This window comes from Heliangelus exortis, chromosome 2 (assembly GCF_036169615.1).
Source record: "Heliangelus exortis chromosome 2, bHelExo1.hap1, whole genome shotgun sequence".
In the NCBI taxonomy this organism is placed as follows: domain Eukaryota; kingdom Metazoa; phylum Chordata; class Aves; order Apodiformes; family Trochilidae; genus Heliangelus; species Heliangelus exortis.
This window is the reverse complement of record NC_092423.1, coordinates 146776195-146793256: the sequence shown is the minus strand read 5'-3', so window position 1 is coordinate 146793256 and position 17062 is coordinate 146776195. Positions and strand designations below refer to the sequence as shown.

At 36.4% G+C, this 17062-nt stretch overlaps 1 protein-coding gene across 35 annotated transcripts in view; it reads left to right on the top strand.

Moving 5' to 3' along the window:
• Window positions 1–17062, top strand: part of PTK2 (protein tyrosine kinase 2) — a 220657-nt gene that overhangs the window by 156156 nt on the left and 47439 nt on the right. For 10 of the 35 annotated variants that reach the window (XM_071738480.1, XM_071738481.1, XM_071738483.1 and 7 more), the window contains 5 exons: window positions 7722–7805; window positions 8992–9009; window positions 12429–12485; window positions 13865–13885; window positions 14932–15029. In XM_071738480.1, coding sequence (XP_071594581.1) covers window positions 7722–7805; window positions 8992–9009; window positions 12429–12485; window positions 13865–13885; window positions 14932–15029 — 278 coding nt within the window. Of the gene's footprint in view, window positions 1–7721; window positions 7806–8991; window positions 9010–12428; window positions 12486–13864; window positions 13886–14913; window positions 15030–17062 lie in introns of all 35 variants that reach the window. The other 25 variants (XM_071738491.1, XM_071738490.1, XM_071738492.1 and 22 more) reach the window with 8 other exon arrangements.

Genomic DNA, 17062 nt, shown 5'->3' with positions numbered 1-17062 from the left:
AGACTTCAGGACCCAATATTGTGACCCAGTGGAGTGTCCACCCCTGACTTGTAAGGGGGACTCCAGCCTCACTTGAACATCTCTGTGAGCCCTTAGTGGCACATAATCAAACAACATATTTCATACCAGAAGGAGGAAAGATTCATAGAGCTTTGATTAATTTCCTGCTTTTCAGATTCCTTTCCCCACCCTTAAGCTTTTTATAAAGATGTTTGAGATCCACCCCTTGGCAAAGTAAGCCCAAAGTAAACAGACCTTGTGCAAGAAAATAGGTGAGAGGATGTAGAATTAAAATGTGTATCAGGTTGCAGAGGTGTAATAGAGCTTCATCAGTTCCTGTTACCTCTCAGACTCAAATAACTCCTTTCCTTCAGTACCTGTCACACAAGCATGGTAGATAAGAGATATCACCATGGTCTCTCTTGGTTCTTACCTGTGTGACTGATTTTAGCTGCTGGAAAAAAATTGAAGTTTCTCAGTGCTGTGCTTTTTAAGCACTCACATAAAAAAACCCAAAAAAACCCAGTAATCTTCAGCACAACATAGTCATACTTCCCTGCCACCTAAAATTTTCACCTTTTCAGTTTTTCTTAGAATGCTGATCCACTTTTACTATTAAAAGCAATACTAAATGCTTACTTCATGATCCTTTATTACTGTTGCTTTGACTTTGCAAATTCAGGTCTCCTCTGCTTGATGCTTTTTACCTGAAGCAGTCGTGTGTCTCAGAGCACAAACTTGCTGCTTTTCTAATTTTTCCAAGCAGTGTTTTGATACTCATGCAGGGAAGCTGTAATACCACATAACTCTGGCATTTAGAGCATCACAAAAGGGTAATGGTGGGCAAATAAAAGCTTTGCTGAAGTACCACAGAAGAGACAGAAGTGCAGGAGGTGAACTGGTTGGTCAAATAAATGTCAAGAAAGCTGTAAGGTATAAGGCTGGCTCCTGGAGCCATAAGCAAAGCTTCTACCAGCAAATGTCTCTCCCCTTCTCTGCAATACCAAAAAAAATTATTAGGTATTTTTCTTGTTTTTTATCTTTCTACAATGAAATCATTGTGCTTGATCCTTGTTTTTTATACCATATTACAAATCACTGGAAACACTGACATACTGGAGTGATTCAAGCCATTGCATTTATTATTAGCTCTCAAGGGTTCTTCTTTTTAGTAAGGGTACACAGAACACTGACATATTTTTTTCTTATGTTGGTTTGGATTTTTTTCCCAATAATTCCTTGAAGTGCATTAATTGTGGTACAGGTGACAGTATATTAAATATAATCCACAGACAGATTGTTGAGATGAAAGAACCTGATAGGAGTTTTGCTTCTTAAGTTCCCAAAGGCATCAGAGTGTTATAAATGAAATAATACCTCATGTAGATGTGAGGAAGTGTCACTCTTGTCACATGTAACTGCTCCATCAGGATGAAACAACAGAGGTAACAGATGTACATAATATTCAGTTAACCCAAGAGTCAGCAGAGCCTGACAGCTGACAGCATCCAGTGCAAAGCCAGCTGTGGGTGATGCTATCTTGGTTTGCAGAATGAGAGCCTTTCTCTAGTGACATTTAAATGACTTGGAGTTAAAGGGCTCCAGATAAGACAAGCTTTTATAACTTACTGACAGCTGTGATGTCCTCCATGCCTTTGATGGTTTAAATCATAAATTAACTCTGCTGGGGTTTTTTTTCAGTGAGGTTTGTTTAAATCTCTTCTGATGCTAAAGCTGAACAGCAAAAATCTGAGGCACATATTCAACAGGAAAATAAAGCAGTCAGACATTTTAATAGCATTTTATTACAGTATTAATACCCTTAGTTATAAAGGAAAGTTTCACTGTGAGTTCCCCATCACACTTTGGGGATAACCAAAAGACAGCATGGAATGTGATTTGGGGGTGTAAAAGTTCAGGTATTCATCTGAAGTTCTGCAGGCTAAAAAATAAAAATCTTAATGAAAGACGCTTTGTTTTTCTTTTTGAAGTATTTATTAACATACCTTGAAATATTTCTGGTCTAGTGACATGAAAACTTGTTCTTGCCAAGTGCTTCAATATTCCAAAGCATAGAAAGGTGGAGTTGTATTTAAATTTTTTTTTCTCCTCTCTCCTAAAAAAGGCCTTTTCAAACTAGTGAAGGGTGAAGCTGTTTGGTTTCAGGAATCCAAAGCAGCAGATTGCTGAATCTGGGAGCCAAGAGGTGTTTCTCTTATGACTGTGTCACTGAGCCAGGTTTCATTGCTCTGCTTTTGCTGCGTGCTCCTGTTTCTGTTTCCTCTGGTATTATTTGGTTGCCTTGCTCTGATGTGCCTTGCAGTGGGCACTGCCTTCACTCTGTATAAGAACCATGTCTACCAAATTTCCCATTTTTTTAATCTACAACAATAATTTTATCCCTCAAATTTTACATCTGGGGAGAGGGGTATAAGTAACTGTAAATAAAAAGCTCAATTGAAGACAAGTTACATTTCAGATTTCTTCTATATGCATCTGATGTTTTGGTGTAAGTTGCTGTGATTCACCAGAAGCAATGAATAATTTAACTAACATATAGTTCCAGCTTTTTCTTCCTTCTTCCTCTGCTTCTGTCTTTACATTTAAAAAGACTCTTTCTACTTAGCCAAGAGTGTACACTCAGGAAACAGTAAGGCTGAACTATTTTCACTGTGCAAATAGTATGTAAAATTTATAAGCAGCAACATACTGGGTCACTGTAATTCTCCTGACTAGATTTCCTACTATTTTGCTTGGAGTCTCTGTATTAAAATGCTCTGCTCTAGCCTACAGGAACTTATTTTGGCCAGCAGTTTGTTTTGAAATAGCAAATATTAGAGTAGTTATGTGACACATATTTTTGCTGATACACATATTTCCAGAGATAATAATTTACCTTGTCTATAAAATTATATAGTATAAAAAGTTCTTCATAAAATGAAACCAATTAAGCCTTAGTTTCCTTGCTCTCTTTTTACATAAATCCTTTCTGACAGGGTTCTTTGGTTTCTTCTCCCCCATCCTTGCTTATATAAACATGCTTTTGCATCCCTTGACTAATCACTTCTTTGCACTAGAAAATTCTGTGGACATTTTTTTTTTTTTTTAAACATAGCTCAACCATTACTTTACGTGCAGTGCTCCAGAGTGTGACATTTCAGGCCCACTTGTTTAAGCAAGAATTGAACAAGCAGAGTATTGAACAAGTCTTGGCAAGGTGAGCTTCTTGGCAGGGCTAGGTTTAGGGTTGGACTTGATAATCTTAAGGGTCTTTTCCAACCTGAATGATTCTGTGGTTCCAAGCTGTCACTCTTGGCATTTGGATACTCAGGTACTGTTGAATAAAATAATGTGGTTGTGGGGAGAGAGCTGTAACTGGAAGGATGGCATTAAGGAAGGAGATCAGGCACCCTGTAGGAGCCAGCACAAGGCATGAGCCCGAAGGAAGGTTTTAAGTCCTGTTGCAGGGTTGGTCTCTTCACAGCAGGTGCTGATTTGCAGCTTTAATGTGTGCTTATTTTGTGAAAGAAGCTAAAAAGTGTTTAAATCTGTGGTTGCTGTTTCAGATGTTAAGGCAGACTGTTCAAGTTCTTCATGTAACAACCACTGTGATGCACACCTGTGATAGGGAAGTAGGGATCTCAAAGGGAAATTTGTGTGTCCTCTTGTCCTCCAGCTGGCACATCTGTTGTTACTAACACAACATCATTTTCAGGTCAAGGGGGAAAAATTGTTTGCTCATAACAACTCTGTAAGAAATTATAACTGCACCCCACAGTTTAGATTTATCCAGCAATGTGCCCAGCAGCAGAGGAATGGGGTCTCCTGGAGAGAGCTTCCTGATAGAAAGTGAAGGATTTTAGCATCCTGAGGGGCTTCTCAGTAACTTTCCAGGTTCTGTCTCAGAATTACAAATTTTTAGTATACCATTACACTTAAATCATCTGCCATGGTGAACTCCTGCTCATGGCAGTGAAGTGGCATGAGAGTTCTTCTCTGGGGTGCTACTGAGGAGTAATTTAGTCACACTGCTCAGCTGAAATTTGAATGAAAAAATTTCTCTTTTGATGGAGATAAGTATAATCTTAAGTGAGATTTTAGCAGGTAGAAAGTAATTTCTATGAGAGACTTCCAGTGCAAACTGAAATATAACAGGACCCAATGTCAAAATGCAATAAAGAGGAGGAGGAAAAAAAAAAAAAAAAAAAAAAAAAAAAAAAAAAAAAAGAAGTAAATTTATTCACCTGATTTCAGGTGAATTAACATTAAAAATGTCTTTAATGAAGCAGATGTGAGTATGTGAAGGGACCTGAATGTGTATATGAATGTTGAGGGCTAATCACAAGCACAGCTATGAGCAGTAATGGAAAGACAAATCAGATTTCATTGAATCACTTCTTGCAGAGCACAGTGTGTGCTCTGTTTGATGGTTCCTGGGCTCAAAAAGGTCTGCCCTGTGCTTAACTCTGAAAGAGTTTCTTGTGTGGGACTTGAATTTCCTAGTTCCATTTGAATTGGTTGGTAGGGGGAAAAGGTGTTCTTTGCTTGGGGCTGTGAAGTTGTTTTTTAATTCGTGTTCATTTCATCAAGTCATTCCAAAAAGAAAATGCTGAAAAATTGACAGTGTCTGCTAGCTCAGTGATGTACTCTACTGCTCACTTCTTCTGAAGAGAAAGACTAACAGTCTAGCATAAATTACATAGTTACACATTCAAATTAAGTAATTGGAGGAATATAAAGGCTCTGTACTATTGTAGCTCTGCCATATGGTCACAGGACTGGGAGACATTCAAGTTTTATTAAAGGTTTATTAAAGATGTATTTTACAAACCTTGAGCAAGTCATGTCTCCAGGTTCACAGTTACTTGCTTCCTAACTCACACAGCTATTCTGCTGATTAATAAGATGCTTTTTAATATCCTTAATGGTAATAAATTGCAATATTTCAGCTTCCCATCACAGCTGAATAGGCTGGTGTTGTTATCTTTTTGTATTTTAAGCTGCTTCTTTTTCATGCACAAGATGACCAGAATGAGCTGTGGAGACAGGGTAAACAAATTTCCTCTGTATCAGTGCCTAGGAAGATTCTGCATTGATTTCATCAGTCTGTGTCACTGGTGAAAGAGTTCTTCCCTTTGTGATCCAGTAATTTAATCTGAGCAGACACTTTTCCTTTGCAAGTTATAAAACTGTAGTATGACTAAAGAAAAACCCCATGCAGTATTAGGTTTGGGGTTTGGGTGTTTATGTATAAAGTTATTTGATGTGACAAGTGCTTAGGATTAATTTTATTTCAGAAGCTGGAAAACAAATAGATTTATTCCCCTCTGCAGTTTTATTTTTCAGGGTTTTTCCTCAAACTGACACAAGAGTGTTCAACAAAAATAGAATGGGATGTTATGAGTTTCAGCCTTCCTTATTCTCTTTATACACAATGATTTAAGTGAATACTCAGTATTGAGAAAAGCAACTAAATGAAAAAAAATAGTCCAGTGAAGTCTTCAGCAGCACTTCTGAGCTTTATGGGCATTTAGGTAGATGTCAGTGATATCCTGGCTGGAAGCTGGTATGGAATGGTGGAAATGGAACTTATTTATTTCACTTAGAATTAACTCTTCACCTAGATAAACTCTCTTTTATAGCTTTATGTGAAGATTTGGTACATTTAAGACAAAATGGTCATTTAGAATAGTTAAACTTGAGACAGTAAGTCATAAAGGTGAAGTTTAAAACTCTGGAAACAAGTTGGACTGCATATCACAGGGCATCAAGACACATCCATAGTGAATTAAAACCACCTTTGTCATTTTGGTGTCCCTTCCCAGTGAAGCAGGTTTAGTCAAGTTTCAGCCAGCCCTTGTTACCCCTGTATCAATGTAAGAGTGAACAGCATTTCAGGATTTCAGGCTTAAATTATCTTTGTAGCCTGATCAGGCAGGTCAAGAGGTGAAACATCCCTTCCAATTCAGAGTTTACTTTGCTGCCAGTGACTCTATACCTGCTCTTCTGTTTCAGTACCAAGTATCAGATTGCTTTATTCTAATTTCAATACCTTTTCAGTAGTGTCTTAAAATAGCTGTAGTGTTTGTTTCTTTTCTTTCAAACCTTGTTATGTATGTTGCCACAGGTTAGTGCTAAAAATGGGGCTTTGTGATAGCAGGAAGAGATGTCCCTTAGGAATGCAGTAGTGGGGTATGCATGGAAATACTGATACTTACTCAATAGGTTTGCCCTCCCCTTGCACCTCTTGTAGTTTTAGCATTAGGTCTGACTAATGTTCTGTCATTTTCAGTAACATGTAAATTTTCTAAATTGATTTTTTCTGGTTTTTTTACTCTCCCCAGCAGTTTGTAGAATGGTACTTTCTTGTTTTTTAGGATACAATGACAAATCTGTACGTATTCTAACTCTGTATTAAACTTGCAGCAAAGCATGGGTTGTACATAGTCATAACCCATTAAATTTCATGCATGAGATTCAACATGAAGCTTCCTGATTGGACAGTGACTGAACACACTTAATACAGCTTTAAAAAAATCTGCACATTATCCCTCAAAGTTTGGCCACTAAAAACTTCACAGGTTTATATAAGACAGTGCTTTTGTGTAAGTAGAGCTACTTCAATGGTTCATAGGTTTCCAGAAGCTGTGAAAAGTGTGAAGTTACTTTTATTAAAAGGTAATTGTCCTTTTCAAACCTTCCTCCACTCCTCCCAGCACATTTGGGTGTGCTGTGTCAATTTGAACCTCCAGCCTGTGTCACCCAAGGTGACTGAACCTCACTCTTAAGATTTGACTGTGAAGCAACAAGATGTGGGATTTAGTTGATGAGCTTTTTAAACCACCTCTCACATTTCCTCAGATAAGGGAGAGAGGGAAAAGAGGAAAGCAGAGAGGAACCTCTGCTAACAAGAGGAATAGAAGGAGCAGCTATCCTCAGGTCCTTAGTGTTGTCCTGTGTTCTTTCCTACTTTGTGAAATCAGTTCTGACTTCTTTGTATTTTCCCATATTTAAATATCTCTCTCCTCCTGATAAGCAATTTGCTAATTAAATGCAGAAGGGTAATTGGGAAAGGAGACAGTGGGGACAATACTATAGGGTGTTTGCCCAAACATCCTGAGAGAGCTAAAATATCAATTAACAACATGGGTCTGCACTGGGCATGAAACTCCAGTGACAGATTTCAGATCATAAAATATGTCAGTGTTGTATTTCAGTGGGACAGAGAAACTGTGGTTTTCCTTGTTCTATGTAACCTTGCTATGTGAAGTACTTGTTTTATGTTGTAATTTTAAGGGTCCAGAAAGTCAGTACATCCATGTTTAAGTCTGGTGGCTGTCCCTTCAGTCAGGATGTAGCTATGGAGCAGTCTAGTACAGATGGGGAACCTGCAAAAGCAGGTTATGCTTCTGTCGTAGATAATACTCATTGTGTTGCCAGTGGATGGTTTATATAGTTGGCAAAAGCTGACTTTTTAACAGTCTCACTTGAAAAATCAAAATAAAAATAACTTTGCTGTAGAAAATAATTAGAAAGAAAAATACCAAATACACTTTGGAGTTTTCAGTAACATTCGTGTATCCATTTAGGTATGCAGAACTGTAATGTAAACCTTTACCTTTATGTTCATTCATTGTAGATGTTCTCTTCAGTCTCTTTTCTTTTATTTCCAAATAATTTGTTTCTGTTTTTCTCTTTCCTTTTCTTGCCTCTGTGTAAAGGAGTCAATCACTGTCAGCATAAAGTAAAGAAATCTAGGCGCTTTCTCCCTTTCGTCTTCTGTTCCCATGAGCCGCCGCCTAAGGGTACTGCACTGCTCTTTGTTTAGGCTGCCTTATTAACCCAAAAGCTGAATATAGTAATGCAGTTACTGTCTTTTTATTACTACTTTAGCATCAGGTAAGCAGAGATCCAAGAATAATCTCATTAAATTTCTACTGCCTCTTTCCCCCTGTTGAATTGGGTTTTTATGCGGAGTCGCGAACTCTCTGGTCCCCGTTTTTCCAGGGGACAATCACACCAATAATTTTGTTTGTATGGCTGTGCAGCCCCTGTAATGCCCCTGGGGTTTTTGGTAATGTATTTTGACTTCATTCTTGGACCCCTGATACAAGCATGCTTATGAATGAAACAGAATAGCAACAATAAGCATCAGCTAAGATGACTTTGGATTAAACATTGAACATGGTGATGCTTTTGGCTGCGTACTTGTTCAGCATTTGGTCTGGACCAGTTTGGCTTTGTTAGGGGCAAGTACAATTGGAGTAATATAGGTGCATTACTTTTTCAACTTGAATGCTAATTTCCCTTTTATCTATAAATAATGTCTGAAGTGCATCAGCTTGTGCTGTGAGTGTTGGTGTGGAATAGGACTGCTACCATAAATGCAGAGTATGTTGCTCATTCCAACAGCTTCCCAGTAGAGTTGTTCTGTTTGTCACTTGTTTAAAATTCAGCTTTGTATAACTGCAGTATGCTTTGTATAATTAATACGTAGATGGTTCCATTTCTTAGTTCTGTCTTAGTGGCAGCACAGGAGTGCATTTCCTTTGAAAGGATGAACACCAGCTGTAGGTATCCAAGACATAAGTGTGTGTGAAAAGTCAAATTGAACTGACTTAACTTGGTGTAAGAGATCTATTTTGTAGTGAAATATTGACTTAAACCACAAATTGGCATGTCTTAACAATACATTAAAACAGTTCCACTTCCAAATTTATTTTTTTGTACAAATCTGTGTTTCAAAGTTATTAACTTTGTTTCATCATACAAGTTTCTTAGAACATATCTTTGTCCCTTGGGTTTTCGCTGAGAAGTCTTATATTCTGCTACTTTTCTGGTTTCTCTGGAGTCAGGTATATAATACAACTGCAGTCTGAATACTTTTGGATTACTCATGAATTTAATAGTATATTTTCCCCTCCCCCCTCTCTGTCCCTTCTCTCTCCCCCTCTGTTTTTCTCTTTCCTTGCATGCCACCTGGATCTGCAGATGAAATTAGTGGGGACGGTAATATGTTTTCTAGTCTGTGTGTTACTAATGTGCAATATGCAACTTTTATATTCATATACCACTTAATGCACATTTCAGTAATAAATTTTATGGATTTTGGTATTAAAAACCAGTCTGCTTTGGACATTAGCCAATAAAAATTGTACTTTACAGGCTGTGCAACTAACACTTTCTGCTAAACTGGAACTGAAAAAGGGAAAGCTATTTCAAACACACAGGGATGTGGGTATTGCATGTGTTTGCAATGAGAGTTCTGGCACAATGCAAAGAGGGTTTGTAGGTTTGAGTGTCCATTCAGTTTGACTGGGATTTTTGTATCAGATTTTTTTTTTTTTAGGTCAGTGGGTGAGATAAATGATGTGTCTTTTAAGTGATACTTGAAAGGCATGGTAGCATCAAAGTGCTCTGTAGTCCTTCCACTGAAAGATGCTGTACAAGATGGATTAATGTAGACTGAACATATGAAATATTAATCAGGTTTCATCTGCTCAAACTGCTGGTTTTAAATACAAGATTTTAATGTTTCTCTTCAAATTTGATACTGTGTCTGTTTTTGTAAGAGGACATAAAAAGCAGTAAAAGAAGGCTGTAAGAAGTAGAGATAATGCTATGTGGTCTTCCTCTCAGTAGAAAGTAAAAGCAGTTTATACTTTTTCATCTCCTTATCTTCTTCAGATATAACTCAAAGATAATACTACCCAGATTTTTTTTTTTCTTAAACATTGAAAACTCAAAGGACATTTCTTCTGTTGCAAATTCCAAAATTGTATTTCAGGTACTAACCCTACATAGCTTTTTATTAGTATTTATCTTTTATAAATTACCAGCTATGATAAATGGGAAAAAATAATGAAAAGGGAAATTCCAAACAGGGTCATGGAATAGCTACTATGGATTTAATATCCGAGGGTGTTGTTTGCTATCATTTAATAAATGCATTCAGATTTAGTGAATCTCTAATTGGCTTAATCACCTTTACTGCATCTTTTTCCAAAAGTGACCTGTTTGTTTTCCATCTAGAAGAATCTGGGATTGTCCAGCAGGTGAAAAGGTTCAGTGCTGGTTTAGAAATGTGCATTAGTACAATAGGACAGCAGTTATCAGCCCTATTGTTAAATCTTCATTTTTCTAGACTTACCAAGGGCCTCAAAGATAGAATATTTTCTGGAATCACTGCGTTGTTGTGAATGTTCAGCTCTTGAGTCTGCTGTAGGAAAACCTTCTTTGTAAAGCAGCCTGGAGAGCCTTGCCTAGCTGAGTTTTTCCTTTGGATTGCCCATAGGTTCTGGAGTATCTCTTATCAGACATACTCACAGTCTGAGCAGCCTTGGTTGTAGTCTCACACCAGATGACTCAGTTATCTTTGTTGCAGAACACCTGGAGGACATCAATATTGATGCCTTGATTGAATTTTCCTCTAATTTCCTGAAACAGTGCCAGAAATCAATAGGAATTATTTTCTGAATTCTTAATGCATATTCCTCTCCAGAGTTATATCTGTAACAAGAAGTGTTTTTTTGTAGTTGCTTGCATATGTTTATTTATTTGCCTTATCTTTTATTACAAAGCCATTTGTCACAATTTGTAACATTGCTCTACCATGTAGTGTGACAGATACCTTGGTTTCTAAAGACCAAAAGTGGTGCCAAGTTTAGTTTCCAAATTTTTTAAGTTCTTCTCACATAGGCTTATGATATCTTTCATTTCATCAATTTTTTAACATACCAGAACTTTCTTGTATCCCAGGTCTAGCTTGTAACAATCATTTATACTTTCCACATTTAACAAAAATTTTAAACATCTCCCACAATATTAAAAGGAAGCAGGGGGATTTATCCCCATCCCATTGTTGTCACACTAATGATTTCTTTCAAATGGATCCTTATTTTCTATATGAAACTGGGGTTTATTTTCTACAAAACCTCAGTTTATAATGCAGGGAGGAAAGAACATAAGAAACATAAGAACGTAAGAAAGATATTGGTGCCTGTGGAGTATTCTGCCTGTTTAAAATTGTGCACTGCCTTTATAATTGATTAAATTTTCATGTATTTACTCTGTTTTGCTGATTTCAAAATAGAAATTGCCCTGCAAAAAGTAAAATGGCATAAAATCTCTCTTTTTACATGACACAGCATATCCCTGCAGGAGTTTGAAAGAAAAAGGGCTTTAATTTTATTTAAATAGTTCAAAGTTAGGAGCATAAAACTAGTTACACACTGAAGTGTGATGAACTTCAAAGATTATACTCAACCTCTAATTTCCTAATTGTTGGATATCCATTTTGCTTGAAAATTAAGCCTCTTGTTTATGTATGTGTATGAGAGCTGCTTCTGGAAGGGATCATCCCATCCTTCTTTTCACTCTCACTGTGGATTTGTCCCATTCACCATTCAGGAGCCTCTAGAAATGGTACCAGGGATGTGTAGGGATATGTGTATGCTCCAGGGCAGATGGGGAAAATGTGGCCTGATCTCTGATGCCATGAAAACTGCAGACTGGATTTGAAATTACTCAACTTTGAGAATATTTAATGCTGGGGTGTAGAATTGAACAGCCCTGAAAAATTATGTCAAGTTATGGGCTCATTTTGTAACACCAAGAGGATTTTATCTGACCATTAGGAAATGACTTACACACACCAGAAGAAAAAACAAGAAAAGGACCATCTGGTACAACCTGACACCATTTAACAAATTTGAGAGCAGAATATGTAAAAGTTGTAGGTTTTTAACAGAGAAAGAAATACATTGTCAATCTTAAAATGTTGAGAACTGGTTGTTTTCAAACACTGTCCATGAGATCTTGATTCTTGACAGCAAAACTGGTAGTGAATTTCTATTAAATAAGGAAAATTGGGACTAGGTGAAGAAAAGTGGGTGTATGGTGAGATTGTGACTTAAAAGATCTTTATACTCTAGAAAACTTAATGGAAAATTACTCACTTTGCCACACTGTCAGGAGGTAAATGCTGCCCTGGAACATCTTTGCTGTCTGTTCTGCTTGTTTGACATAAAAACCCAGCAAACTATTATTCACATTTAATTGAAGATAAAGCAGTTTAATCCATTTAATAATGTTTTCACCTTACTGCAGAGGAATTTGCTGTTCAAAAGATTTTAAGTCAACAGTTTAGATGGGTTTGAGTTACAGAACTTGAACTTTTTTGAATACAAATGAATCTTCCTTTTATTCCTTGTTGAATGCATCTGTGTGACGCAGTATAATTGGCACCAAGGTCATTATCATACCATGTATTATGCATGAGCAAGTTTTATTCATGCTGTTGTAAATGCTCTCAGCAATGTTGGAAGTTTTGGGGTTGTGACATATCAGCCTTGATAAATTTGAGATATTGTTCTGGACAATTATTTTCATCTGCTTTTCCCGAAACTCTTCAATTCCTCCCTTTACAGAGACAGATGACTATGCAGAGATTATAGATGAAGAAGATACTTACACAATGCCATCAAGTAAGTTTGGCAGTTAGCTTGGGGACTTTGGTTAAGTATGGACTGAATTTTGTATTTCAGCTTTAAGTAATATATATGCAAAAAAAAAAAAAACAACGATGTTATGAAAACTCATAGATGAAATGTGTTTTTCAAGCTCAGGTTTTCAAGCAAATAAAGCCAAATTCTGTTTTGCTGCTGTCAGTGACTTCACAGTGAAATTCCTTTTATGTCTGAAAGTGTGATGCTGAACACAATGCTTAATGGAACTGGATAAGATTTCTGTGATAAGAGCAAACAATTTGGAAATTTTTGCATAATGCTGTCTAACTGTCTCATCTTTGCTCTATGACAGACTTGCTGCTTTCGAGTTCCTTGATAGAGGGAAGTCATCTGTACCACATGCAATTTTGTTAAAGATGAAAGACTTCAGGAACAAAAACAAAAATGCAAAATTCTTCTGAGTCTTCATCTTTGAAGTAAAAAAAAGTGATGCATTAGCCACCACAAGGATTTTGTCTTAAGGCATATTTGAATTATCTTATAATCTTAAACTCTCAAGGCTAAGTAATTTAATGTGAAACTCTAAGATTTGGTTATGTCTGTGAAATTGCAGTTGCATTTTGGCAGCCAAGGATTTATCTCCAAGTAGACAATGAGTTCATACACAAACTTGCAAAAATAGCAGGCTTAGTGTAAGAAGGGGAGGATGATCCTAAACTGCTGCCATGTTCTGCTGAAGATCCATTAGTAAGGATTTCTAGAGTTTGCCACGAGGCAGGAATGTTTCATGATCATTTCAGTGTCTACAACAGTTTCCACTACTGTGGAAAATATTTGAAAAGCAAGAATATATGTTTTCCAGGAATAAACAATGTGTTTTGAATGTCTTGCAGTAAGTCACTACATGGTTCTACTAAAATATTTTGCAGGATGAAAAAGTACTGTGATAAATTATATCCTTTATTCTTTGCTAACATATTAACTTAGTGTGGGGTTTGGCTTTTTTCCTAATCTTTTCATTTAAATTCTCATGGAAGTAATTACTGGTGGGTCCAGCCCTGGATGATGCTGAACACTCATGGAAGTAATTACTTGTGGGCCCAGCCCTGGATGATGCTGAACACTTAAGTATTCCTTCAATCCAAAACCCAGGAGAGAGGCTGCTGAAGCCTCTTAAAACATCGAGTGCTTTGCTAGATTGAAGTGGACTCAAGTGTTCAGCTCTCAGAGGACTAATCAGTAAAGATCACAAGAACAGACCTGTGACTTCTGCTAATGTAAACTTAAAATTGCATCAGTTTGTTTATTCGTTTAAAAAAAAAAATGTTTGTCCTTTTCTTGATTTTGAGAAGCTATATCTAAGTAAGCATTTGATTTTTCTCTTAATTGCACTGCAGAAAGCTATGGAATAGATGAAGGTAACAGGAGACCCTTTACCCATCCCTGTATGCTTGCAGTTTGGAATGATGTGGAATTTTTAAGTTTACTCTTCACTTTCATTTAATAAACATTATCTATTTAAACCAGTTAGCTTTGGGATTTTAAAGAGGAAAATGCACTACTTAAAATGGAAATGAAAAAGACATTTATCACTTTGTTATCCAGCTCTGGGTGACATTATTTTTGTAGTGTTAATGAAGTCAAAATCATCAGTCATAAAGTCATAAGCTGGATGATTGTATTTTTTTTTTCTGAATAATACAAATAGAGGTGAAAACATATACTGTACATGCTTTTCTGCTATTCCTTAAATATTTTTCCGTGTCTGCTAGAGCTGAAATTGCAAATGAAGTAATTCAGTTGCAATTGATTAAATGTTTTGCTGAAGTACTGAGCCATTTTTATCAGTAGTACTCTCAGTCTGTCAAACCATGATGTAAACAAAATTGCATAAATCTCCAAAACATAGCAGTTTTATTTCAGTTACACACTGCTAGAGGTGTAGTGCACTCAAAATTTTGCTCTTTTATTTTATCTTTATTTGCCATGCTCTTGTTTCTGTATTTTTTTTCTTGCAGTTACCTCTTTAAAAATTCTCTGGGCTCGTTTGATGGTTCCAAGAGCTAAAATACCAGAGTGGAGTTCTCTTAAACATCTAAAGGGATGTGTGCTAAGGCTGTGTTTAATATCATTGGTATTGCCCTGGGCTATTTGTGTTGTTTGTCTTTTACCAGCTATAATTAAGAAGGATTCAATTATGTCTCTTAAGAAAATAAATAATGCATAGTAGTTAATTTAGCAAATCAGATTTCACAATTTTCATTACTGTGGCTCAAACATTTGTTTAAGAGGTTTCCACTGTGTGTATACAGCATTTGTATAGGTTGGTGTGCAGCAAGTGTTAATCTTAGTTATTCATATGTGAGACGTTTGAGTGACTTACTTTGAGTTTTTTGTATCTTGTGGATTATTTCTTTGACCCTCATCAGAAATTTAATGTTTTAAGTGCATTATATTCTTATAGCCAGAGATTATGAAATTCAAAGGGAAAGAATTGAGCTGGGTCGCTGCATTGGTGAAGGACAGTTTGGAGATGTACACCAAGGAGTTTACATGAGCCCGGTAAGCCTCACTTCTGAAATAATAATAAACAAACAACTAAATCTTTTTAAGAAAAAAAATGAGGAAGGGAAAAATAAAAGAAAAAGAAGATTTATTCCTGAGTTGCCTGGATCCGACTTTTCGGGAAAAACTCAGAATTAACTTTGTGATTTATTTTTCAGCATAATCAGCATGTAGAGAATATTTTGCATGTTTCACATAACTAGAAAACTACTCCAAAGTGGGTTCTGTGCTCCTATATTCAAAATTCTGTAGATCAGGAAGGGAATCAAAGGAACCAGGCTAATTATTCAGGACCATACCAGAGCCACTGGCTGAATCAGAATTAGAAGTCATTGCTTTTAACCCCAACCATACATTCTTTTCTGCATTTTGAGTGTGTCCAAGCACACATCCCTTTGGCCATACTTCCCTACTGAGCATTCAGGGCTGTAGACCCTATTACAAAGTTTAAAATTCAATTTTTGGATGTGCAGCCTGACTTGGGTTTAGATTTAGCACGTGGTGCAGAAGCTGATGACTGTTCCTGACTAAGAGAATTTAACTTTGTGCTGAAATGTTCTGACAAAATCTTAGTCTGTTATGTTGGAAGGGCAGTAGCCTACAACAGAGGGACAACAATTTTAAACAAATGTGTCTCACTGTATCTCTCAAATTGAAGCTTGTTAAAAAATTTCTTTTTCCTGAAGGGTACAAAATCCTTGGGCACCAACCCAATGAATTCTCAATACTCAAGACTCACCTCAGTGAAACCAGAGTTTGGCAGAATTGATGCTGGTGCTTATATATTTTTCTAGACTGCAGCCAACAAGATTTCAATTAAGATTGAAATTTGAATTAAAAATTAAAATTGTGGAAAAAAGTAAGAGAAAGCTGGATAATTACTTCATTTAACCGTGTTTCAAGCATATAATAAACTGATGCTGCACGTGTAAAATGAATGTATCTCTCATTGGAGTAAATTAAATGTCTGGATTTTTGCTGAAGTAATAATTCATCTGGACAACAGTCTAACTTAAGAAATAGTATTTCCCAGAAACAGCTGGTTAGTGACCTTTGCTTGGTGAGTTAAATAAATCTTTAATGCAATATTTAGGTAAATAAATAAGGGTAAATATTATTATATATTTCAGGCAGGTTTGAAGGCTGTTGTGGTACCTTCATAGGGAAAAGCAGTTCTGATATACTTTACATTGAGGGAGATCCTTACTTTTTCATTGATTCCTAAGTTAACTGGAGTAATTGGGGAGTAATGTTTCACTGAATTTGAGGATCAGTGGATAAATCTAGTGCCCTGTAAAATTAATTAAAACCTCATTTTCTTAGGAATGTTGCTTTGAAGATGCCATCTATCTCCGTTCTTTTTCTTGAATTTGAAAACAGATCTTATTCATTCATCCTGTGTCTAGCATGAGGTTTTTTTAATGGCAACCTGATCACTTTTATTAATAGAAGTATTATACATTTAAGACACCTGAATATGTGAGGGGAAAACAGAAAAGTATTAACATGAAATTAACTTCCTAGTCACAGAGTGTAACTTAAACTTTCAGAATAAATCTTACAATACATAAAAGATGAGTTAACAGGATAGCTTTCCATCCTTGGATATATATTCAGCTCACATGCCAAAATGTTAGGGAGTTCTGGTAGCCCAAAACTGAATCTGAAGAATCTCATTTATGCCTCTTCAGCACACTTCCAGCTTTTATTCCAGCAGCTTCCACCTCTTTTTGCCAGTTTTTCCTGAAATACCAAAACCAGCCTGAATTTGTAGAATACTGCATGGAAAATGCAGGTATAACTGTAGGATCCTGTTGCTCAGATGTCAGCAATCCAAAGAAGACTGCCTCCAAAGGCTGATTTACTGTGGCATTAGTTCAAAAGAGTCATTTAAAGTAATCTTAGCTGCTGAGTACACACACTGTTACCAGTCTGATATATCCTCACTGTTTTGTCTTCTTATTTGAAAACAAAAGATCAGCAAAACCCTGAAACTAGGCAGTTTCCTCCATCTATTTTGTAAAATGTCT